This window comes from Xenopus laevis, chromosome 4L, assembly GCF_017654675.1.
Source record: "Xenopus laevis strain J_2021 chromosome 4L, Xenopus_laevis_v10.1, whole genome shotgun sequence".
In the NCBI taxonomy this organism is placed as follows: Eukaryota; Metazoa; Chordata; class Amphibia; order Anura; family Pipidae; genus Xenopus; species Xenopus laevis.
In genome coordinates this window covers 26,051,771-26,062,602 of record NC_054377.1, presented here as the reverse complement: position 1 = coordinate 26,062,602, position 10,832 = coordinate 26,051,771, and the positions used below count along the sequence as shown (strand labels likewise).

Sequence of the window (10,832 nt, the reverse complement as noted above, 5' to 3'; positions counted from 1 at the left end):
GAAGTCGCAGCTTTGATCCGACGTAACGCGACTGTACGATGCAGCCGCAGTGTGCATCATTAGCACCTTCAGCACAATGATACAAAAGGTCTGGATAGGGATGCCACCTGTTCGGTTTTGACCCAAACAGTTCGGTTTTCCCATGGCCTGTTCGGGTTTAACTTTCTGTTCAGTTGTCAGCCTTATGAAACCCGAACAATAATCTGGCCAATATATGAAAACCAATTAAATACCAAGATACTCACCTTGACATGGCTTAGTTATTATCATGTGCAGTTCATTTTTGTTATTACAGAAACAGAAAGAAGCAAATCAATCAAAATTAAGAAATATTTTTTCTAAAAGAAGCTTTTTGGATAACTGATTTCTGTAATAACATCCCATACCTGATTGGTCTTACTCATCGCGCAGAATAGATAGGGGTAGGGTTTCCAGCTGTGTGGGTTTCAACTGGACATCTCAGTTTGTCAAAGGGCTGTCAAAACTTTCTGTCCCATTTAAAACATTGCACAAACTGGACAGAAACCCAGCCAGATGCATTTAAAGGAGAAGGAAAGCTACTGAAGCAGTTTATTGCCAATAGATTAGCCAAAATAGTACAAGCTATAACAGTATATTTATTCTGCAGAATGCTTTACCATACTTGAATAAACAGCTCTTGAAGTGTTCTCTGTTTGTTTAGGATAGCAGCTGCCATGTTGGCTTGGTGTGACATCACTTCCTGCCTGAGTCGCTCGCTTATAGCTCTGGACTTAGATTACAGCAGGGAGGGGGAGACAAGCAAACTGAGCATGCTCAAGGGCATGCAGTGGAGGTTTAAACTGAAAACAGGAAGTCTGCTACAGAAGCCCATGTCTACACAATAGAAGGAAAGAAATGTGATGTTTATTTTGACAGAGGACTCAGAGCAGCATTACTTTGAGGGTTTACTGGTGTATTTATATAGAGCTTTCTGATAAAGCTTGCTTCATTTTAGCCTTTACTTCCCCTATAAGTGATGCAATAACCCTGACCCAGCATCATAACTCCACGACATCATCTCTGATGTCATCATGCCCATACGGACATCACTTCTCCATCCCAATCTGCCCCGTCCACTTTGTTCGGGTTTAGCCACCAGCAACGGTGGCAACCCTAGTCCTGGACTAGCAATCTGTGGGTTCTGACTAATGCCAGAAGGGCTGCTGTAAAATGCAAAGTGGCCGATGAGGGGTCTGTCTGGGCCTCTGTTTACTTGGAATGCCAGGGATTATTTTCATGACCAGTCTTCACATAGTAATCCATTCTTAGGGTGCTTGAAGCCACTGTTTGACACTATAAATATACACTGATACCATACCCACTGCTCAGCCTCTCACTCTATCATTTAACACTATCCCTATCCTTCTGAAGTCCATAACAATTCATATACAAAAAACAATGTGACACTTTTGTCTGCGGCAGCAACTCCCACGCATGCGCGGTCACGCCTGAAAGGTAAACTTGCTCGGGGCATGCGCGCTAGGATTTTGACCTTGCCTGCCCTATATGGGCGGGGTTTCTACGCCCCACCGGCTCGGCCCACTGTAGTTGTCATGGCTCTTCGTATCCCGGTATCATTCCTCCTCCTGTCACCTCTGCGAGCAGTTGCCAGTCCCGCGAGCAGAACAAGAGCCATGTCCATAAAGGTACGTAATGTAGCGAGTAGCGGTCTAGTGCAGGTGTGCGCGCTCCCCTGACGCAGTGTAACCTATAGGAACGTGCGTGCGCACTGATTTCTGTGTCTATGTATATTGAATTGGTTTCAAATCTGCCCAATCTGTCAAATAAGAGTAAACGTCTCTGGCATGTTGTGGCTCGTGCTTTAACTCCTCCTGACCTTGGGCATGTCGTCTACTCGCCCAGGTACCAATATTAGATGGTAAGCTCTGCAGCGCAGTATTTTGTTTTGTACATTTAAAAAGATTGTGGGTTCAGGTAACTCAGAGTTCTACCCCCATGGACTCCATTCATATGTACAACACGATGGAAAGCCGAATTTCTGCCCCCAGAATCCCCAGCTGGTTGCCATGTGGCTACCTCTTTCTATTTGATATGTCTATTATTCTAGCAGGGCAAATGACTACTGTGCCCCTGGTCTTACCAATGAGCACTTTTGGCCAGTTACAAGTATCATTAGAGCATGACCAGGTCTGGACTAGGAGTCAAAATATTGCCTGGCAATGCAAAGCCCAAATAGCCCTCCACTAGCCCACTAAAAAGTGATTGTCTATAGGACCTTACAGCAGCCCCACAGAACCCACAGATTGCCAGTCCAATGACAATGCAACATTCCCAGAAATCCAAACAACAGAAGTTAAAGGGATACTGTCATGGGAAAAAAAACATTTTTCAAAATGAATCAGTTAATAGTGCTGCTCCAGCAGAATTCTGCACTGAAATCCATTTCTCAAAAGAGCAAACAGATTTTTTTATATTCAATTTTGAAATCTGACATGGGGCTAGACATATTGTCAATTTCCCAGCTGCCCCAAGTCATGTGACTTGTGCTCTGATAAACTTCAATCACTCTTTACTGCTGTATTGCAAGTTGGAGTGATATCACCCCCTCCCTTTCCCCCCACCCCCAGCAGCCAAACAAAAGAACAATGGGAAGGTAACCAGATAGCAGCTCCCTAACACAAGATAGCTGCCTGGGAGATCTAAGAACAGCACTCAATAGTAAAAACCCATGTCTCAATGAGACACATTGTTACATTGAGAAGGAAAAACAGCAGCCTGCCAGAAAGCATTTCTCTCCTAAAGTGCAGGCACAAGTCACGACTGGGGGCAGCTAGGAAATTGACAAAATGTCTAGCCCCATGTCAGATTTCAAAATTGAATATACAAAAATCTGTTTGCTCTTTTGAGAAATGGATTTCAGTGCAGAATTCTGCTGGAGTAGAACTATTAACTGATGCGTTTTGAAAAAAACATGTTTTCCGATAACAGGATCCCTTTAAAAGTACAAAAACATTTATTAGGACATGATAAGAAAACATAAATCGTTTTGTGCCTATTGGGGCACTTACTCATAGGTTCAGCCCCAACAGTAAGTGTCCCAACAGGAACGAAACACATTATGTTTTCGTACTTTTAATTACTACTGTTTGGATTTTTGGGAAGCTCACATCGTCATGCTCTATTTATAAATATGCACCCTTAGACTGGGGGGAACGTTGACATTTTTCCTTAATCTTTACTATTTTTCTAGTTGGATTTATACTTGTTTGGTGCCTCCACTCTATTTTTTATTTGGTACCATTCAATTAAGCCAGTTACAGTATCACAGAGACAGCTCCAGCGAGTTACAGTATCATTGAGACAGCTCCGGATAGTTACAGGATCAATGAGACAACTCCGGCCAGTTACAGGATAAATGAGACAGCTCCTGCCAGTTACAATATCACAGAGACAGCTCCGGCCAGTTACTGGATTAATGAGACTGCTCTGAGCAGTTAGAGGATCAATGAGATAGCTCTGACCAGTTACAGGATCAATGAGACAGCTCTGACCAGTTACAGGACCAATGAGTTAGCTCCGGCCAGTTACAGGATCACAGAGACAGCTCTGGCCAGTTACAGGATCACAGAGACAGCTCTGGCCAATTATAGTATCACTGAGACAGGTACAGTATCACTGAGACAGTTCTGGCCAGTTACAGGATAAATGAGACGGCTCCTGCCAGTTACAATATCACAGAGACAGCTCCGGCCAGTTACTGGATCAATGAGACTGCTCTGACCAGTTAGAGGATCAGTGAGATAGCTCTTACCAGTTACTGGATCAATGAGACAGCTCTGACCAGTTAGAGGATCAGCATCAAAATTAAGGCGTAACTCCACCCAAAAATCTTATTTCGCTGCATACTGTAAGTAAATGTAATTTCAGTAGAAAGTACATTTACAAATTAACTTTAAAACCTCTGAAAACCTCTGAAAAAGTATAATGAATGTATATTGGAAAGCTAGAATGACATTTTCTATCGTTATGCAACAGAGAGTTTTGGGTGGAGTTCCCAAATCAGGATTAAAAAAAAACAAGTTTTAATGTTTTGTAACCGTTTATAATTGCAGTTGATGTCACATTGGATAAGTTTCCCTTATGTAATATCATTTGTGCTGTGGGGAAATCCCCTCCTTGTAATATTTTCCTTTAGAATGATGCACCTCCTGGCCCTTCCATTGGTCTCTGTAGACTACAGTGCTGTGTTAATATTTCCAGTAACTGTGACTATCCAGTTGCAATGGGGATGCACCGTGTGTATCCTCTAAGGCAGCGATCCCCAACCAGTAGCTCGTGAGCAACATGTTGCTCTCCAACCCCTTGGATGTTGCTCTCAGGGTCCTTAAAGCAGGTGCAAATTTTAATTGCATAGAAACTAAGGAAAGTATCAAATAGAGCCTCCTGTAGGCTGCCAGTCCATATAGGAGCTACCAAATAGCCAATCACAGCCCTTATTTGGCATCCCAAGGGAAATTTTCAATGTTTGTGTTGCTCTCCATCTCTTTTTACATTTGGATGTGGCTCACAGGTAAAAAAAGGTTGGGGACCCCTGCTCTAAGGTGAACCAGAGCATACAGTTCTCTGCAAGATACACCTGTGCCTCCATGTGGCTGCTGATGATTAAAGTGTAGGAGGGATATAAATGCTTAGAAACAGGAGCTGGGCGTCACCCCTGGGCAAATACAAAAGAATGTCCTATTCTTGCTGGGGATGCACAAGATTCAGAATTTAAGATTTGGCTGATTTCTGACTCCAGCACATGAAATTTTCCCGAATAACAAACCAAGTCCAAACCTTAATTTGTATATGTAAATCAGCAAAAAATCTTTTAAAAAAAATTGTCAACTTTTGGTTGTCATGTGGTCTTAAGTCACGTGATATTTAAGTTTTAGATTTTGGCAAGGACTAAAGGTGGCTATAGATGCAAAGATCCGCTTGTTTGGCCATATCGCCAAACGAGCAGATCTTTCCCCGATATGCCATTAACAAACATGGCTATATCGGGGGCAATCTGATTGTTCGGCCGTACGGCCGAACGATCCGATTACGATGTGCCGTGGGCTCCGGCGGGATCGGTCGGGTCAAAATCAAACCTGACCGATCGACCAAACGACCGATCTCTGCCGGACGAAAGATGTCGGCACACTCCACACACGATCCGAAAATCGTACGAATCCTCGATTCGTACGATAGGATCTGTGTGTCTGTGTGTCTATGGCCACCTTAAGATTCTCCCAGATCTGAAAAGGATCAGATTCTGGGATTCTATGAGCCATAGCCCAGGGTGATTTTAGCCTATATACAATATACTTTCTTTAGAGGAGACATCTATGCACCCACGCCTGACGAGCTATAGATTTGTCATTTCAATAGATCATATTAATACTCCAGCATACAGTGTGTAGTATTTTGATAGTAGCACTAAATTTCCATCAGTCTGAGCACATTCATTATTTAGGTGTAATGCAAGTATTGATCACATTAAAGCTGCTTATCAGTGCATGGTCACACAACAGATACTGTAATTGCATCCTACAGCTTTAGGGAAATAAGTGTTGGCAACTTGATACTGGTAATTGTGACCCAAAGCTGTTTATAATTGTAATCTTATACATGGTGCAATGAGGAAACAACACCTTCAAAATTCCAGTATCGTGTAAAGGAAATGACTTACACAATGGATTTCAGTTGTGGGCAAATCCCTGAAACAATCAAACAAGCTCTGTACACTTCCTCGTTATGGATATTAGTATTTCATTGTATTAGTATTTTATTTTTACCTTCTGTGCTTGCAGGTTGGAGATCAACTTCCTAATGTGCAGGTGTATGAGGGGGGGCCTGGGAACAAGGTCAACATCAGAGATTTGTTCACTAACAAGAAGGGGGTGCTGTTTGGTGTCCCTGGGGCATTCACTCCTGGCTGCTCTAAGGTAAAGGAATAGAAGCTTCAGCTGTGGACGAATATGTATGTCAGTATCACATACTATAGGTCTAATTCATTTTTCCTTCTGCAAATATAGACACATCTGCCGGGGTATGTAGCTCAGGCAGCAGAGCTGAAATCCCGCGGAGCAGCAGTTGTTGCTTGCATCTCTGTTAATGACGTGTTTGTAGTGAGCGAATGGGGAAAGGTGCATGAAGCAGAAGGGAAGGTAAGTGGCCGGCTAATAGGGGACAGTATCAGTGATTCATGACGGAACTTTTCAGGAAAGGAGATAGTTTCATGCTCTCTCCTTGTAGGAATTTTAAGAGTTAAAAGCACTTCACCAGACCTGTTTGTTTCACAATACCTCTTTTTGGCTCATTTCCACCTTGTGCAAGTCATTGTGTAAGAGGCAGTTACATGCATGATGATAGATAATGTGAACTTTTTCTATTATAGGCGCTCTATGAGCATTTACTGGCTTAAAGGAGAACTAACCCCTAAAAATGAATATGGCTAAAAATGCTATATTTTATATACTGCACTTATTGCACCAGTCTAAAGTTTCAGCTTCCCAATGGCAGTAATGATCCAGGGCTTCAAACATGTCACATGGGGTCACCATCTTGGAAAGTGTCTGTGACACTCAGTGGGCTCTGAGCAGCTGTTGAGAAGCTAAGTTTAGTTGTCGTCACTAATTATCAAGCAGAAATTGAGGTTGGCCTGTAATATAAGCTGATGCTACAGGGCTGATTATTAAATTCTGATGCTAATTGCACTGGTTTCTGTGCTGCCATGTAGTAATTATCTGTATTAATTACTAATCAGCCTTATATTGTGTCAGTTATATTCTATGTGTACTGTATATTGTGAGTGGGTCCCTAAGCTCAGTAAGTGACAGCAGCACAGAGCATGTGCAGTGAATCAGCAGAAAAGAAGATGGGGAGCTACTGGGGCATCTTTGGAGACACAGATCTTCCCTGCTAAAGGGCTGTGGTTGCCTTGGGCTGGTACAGAAACCCAAAACATAATGTACAACATGTCTAGCTACTTCTTTAGTTAAAGAAGACACAAAACCAAAAGTTAAAAAAAACTCTACCCTACATAGACCCCCCTCCCTGCACACTCCCAGCCTAAGTGTTACCCCCAGCAAATGCCCCTAAGTTTTTACTTACCCTTCCTTGTAGATTCTGTCCTGCGGAGTTCACGGGCGCCATCTTCTTCTCTTCGGTAATCTTCTGAATCAGACCAGCGGAGCGGTGCATGCCCAGTTGGAGCAATTGTCTGTCTCGCGACAACTGCGCATTCGCAGAAACTCGCAAAAATTGCTGAAGCGACAGTGTCATTGCGAAGATTACCGAAGCGGCTGAAGATGGCGCCCGTGAACTCAGATGCCTGAATCTTCACCGAGGGGTAAGTAAAAAGTTAGGGGCATTTGCCCGGGGTAACACTTAGGCTGGGGGAGGAGGGAGGTCTATGTAGGGTAGGGTTTTTTTAACTTTTGGGTTTGCTTCTCCTTCAAGCTTTAGTTCTCCTTTAAAGAGTAAGCTTTTATTTTTAAAATTAAGATTTAGTATGATGTAGAAACTTATATTCTGCAGTTGCTCTAATTTTTCCTCTTTATGCATGATTCATTGTATCCAGTGGCAGTGGGGGAGGTTTCTTTCCCCCACACAAGTTAATTTACAACATAGTCACCCCCCAAAGCTACTACCCTATGCACAGGCCCTGGAGTGCCTATATGGTAGATACAGCCCTGCCTCTAGTAATAGCAAACCATGTGTTGTAGCTTTAAAGTAATTAGAGAGGAAGACAGAACTATGAGTAATTATAGGCTGGGCATCACTGGTAATATATCCTACAGTCACTTTTTACTGTAACAATAGAAAGAATATCATGTTTCAGGCCAGAATGTTGAATTGAGCCGTTGTCAGCCTGTGGTGTAATATTCTTTGTACTGATTCCAGGGGACTTATTCACTTTCATGGCCACCTTTAGTAAAGTAACGTTTAGAACTGCTTTCTTGGTTTGAAAAAATGTTAATGTTCTTAATGTTGGACATTAATATTGGAAGCCATAATATGTCTTGTCTTCTTTTTAAGGTTTGCATGCTGGCAGATCCCTGTGGAGAATTTGCCAAGGTAATTCAGGTGCTATAATTAGCTGTAACCATGGCACTGCCACCCCAGCTGGTGTATTGCGTGTCTGTGTTTCTTCTATAGAGCTCCTTATTCCCTTCTCTTTTGCATGCCACTTACTTATCTGTCACTGGCCTATAATCTCATATGTCACTCTATTCATTGCCTACCTATCCATGTTCCCCTATCATTGCCTAACTTATTTACATGTTTCTTCACAGTTCTTCCATTCATATATACCCCTCAGGTCCTGACTAACATTCACAATAGGCCCTTTAAATACACAGAGGCCCAGACAGCATCCACCAGCCCAATAAAAAGTAACTGTCTATGGCATCTTACAGCAACCCCTATGGCATTTGCCAGAACCCACAGATTGCCAGTCCCCCCCCCCCATTTCTCTCCTTCCAGATGTTTATTCTTTATTCTACCCTCATTTCATTTCCTTAGTCTGTGGATCAGAAGCCAGTGCAGCACTGTGTAACACTGTTTCTCTGGCAGCCATATAAAGTTACTATTCTACATAGACAATGTTTATGTGTTTGTTAGTTCCTTAATATGCTCCTCTTTCATGTTACTTTTGCAGGCGTGTGGGCTTCTTTTGGACAAAAAGGAATTATCAGAATTATTTGGAAATCAGCGTTGCAAAAGGTGAATATTTAGTATTCCAGCTGATATTATACCATGACACTGTATATAGTTATTTAACCCATGTATAACCCTTTTATTATGTTTGTGTGTGTGTGTAAATATATAAACAATATCCCATTTCCATGTTCTGCTATTAAGAAGCAAGATAGATAGATACAATAGATAGATACAATAGATAGATACAATAGATAGATACAATAGATAGATACAATAGATAGATACAATAGATACAGCAGATAGATAGATATACAGTAGCAGATAGATAGATAGAGTAGATAGATAGAGTAGATAGATAGAGTAGATAGATAGAGTAGATAGAGTAGATAGATAGAGTAGATAGATAGAGTAGATAGATAGAGTAGATAGATAGAGTAGATAGATACAGTAGATAGATACAGTAGATAGATACAGTAGATAGATACAGTAGATAGATACAGTAGATAGATACAGTAGATAGATACAGTAGATAGATACAGTAGATACAGTAGATAGATACAATAGATAGATACAGTAGATAGATAGATTGGATAGATACAGTAGATAGATTGGATAGATACAGTAGATAGATACAGTAGATAGATTAGATAGATACAGTAGATAGATTAGATAGATACAGTAGATAGATTAGATAGATACAGTAGATAGATACGATAGATAGATTAGATAGATACAGTAGATAGATTAGATAGATACAGTAGATAGATTAGATAGATACAATAGATAGAAAGATAGATAGATACAATAGATAGAAAGATAGATAGATACAATAGATAGAAAGATAGATAGATACAATAGATAGAAAGATACGATAGATACAATAGATAGAAAGATACGATAGATAGATACGATAGATCGATAGATACAGGAGATAGATACGATAGATGGATAGATAGATACAGGAGATAGATATATACGATAGATAGATAGTGATAGATCAGTTGTAAACTAGCATGGGCAAGCATATATACTTATATATATGTATACAGAGAATGCAACGGTTAAACGTTATTGCTGCTTTTGTGCTTGTATAGGGATGTAGCAATCCATTGCTCAAGTCTCTCTCCTTTCTCTCACAAACCAGCAGTTCTGCCATTCTTTATGGCCCAAAGTCTAGCTGTCTTTACAGAATGCTCAGACCAGACTGGTCAGAGCCCTGAAGCTCATTCTCTACTTAAATACAGAACTTTGATCTGATAATTAGACAAGTAACCCACAAAAAAAGTTCAGCAAGACAGAGGAAATAACTTTCTATAAAAGCTGTTTATAATTCATAGAAGAAACTGGCCTAATGCTAATTCGAAGTGCATACGAAACAAGAATGGCAGTGTTAGATAGCAATGCATGCTCTTCCTGACCTAAGCCTAAACTCTGCCTTTCCCTAATCTGGGATTCTATGGTTCCTTTAACCACCCCCTATTTCTGCCTCTTTTTTTTAAAGATGAATACTCACACCATGCCAGAATCTAAAGTATTTTACTTGATTTCACCTTTTAGATTTTCTATGGTGGTTGAAGATGGAAAAATTAAAGCCATTAATGTAGAAGAAGACGGGACTGGTCTGACCTGCAGCCTGGCAGGAAACATAATATCTCAGCTTTAAGAGACGACTTGAGAGTCAAAATGTAACTGCTCTCCGTTAGACAAGATCACTACAAACACGTTTTGTCTATGTTACACAAATATTAAATAAATGGCTATATGAACAGTTCTGTGTGTAGTAATCACTCCATGACACAGAATAGCGTTAGAAGACGTGCTTTTAAATCATGTTCAGTTGAGCTTTCTGAGCCTTATGCAAGGCTGAAATTGTCAGCAGAGTCATTCCCTTTATTCAGTGTAGGATAAACAAAGTAAGATTATCTTAATCATATATTAGTTTCATTAGGTAAACACAAAAGGAAAACAGTGAAGATTAAATGGCTCTTTAAAGTGAATGAAATGCATCTAAACAAAAAAATATAATGAAATATTGGTACTGTGACAGCAGTGTGCTGGACCAGTGGTTTCGCCTTTTAGAGCAGCACAGTGACATGATAGTGGGACATGATCAGGCCCGGACTGGAAATCTGTGGGTTCTGGCAAATGCCAGAGGGGTT

The 10,832-nt window shown here is 41.0% G+C and overlaps 1 protein-coding gene across 1 annotated transcript; it reads left to right on the top strand.

Annotated features, from left to right (window-relative positions):
- Positions 1–1,568: 1,568 nt before the first annotated feature.
- On the top strand, positions 1,569–10,443 carry prdx5.L (peroxiredoxin 5 L homeolog). The gene is given in 6 exon segments (NM_001092111.1): positions 1,569–1,667; positions 5,820–5,954; positions 6,045–6,176; positions 8,050–8,088; positions 8,672–8,736; positions 10,231–10,443. Coding segments are annotated over 6 exon segments (570 nt in total). The 5' UTR covers positions 1,569–1,574; the 3' UTR covers positions 10,337–10,443.
- The last annotated feature ends 389 nt before the right edge of the window (positions 10,444–10,832 follow it).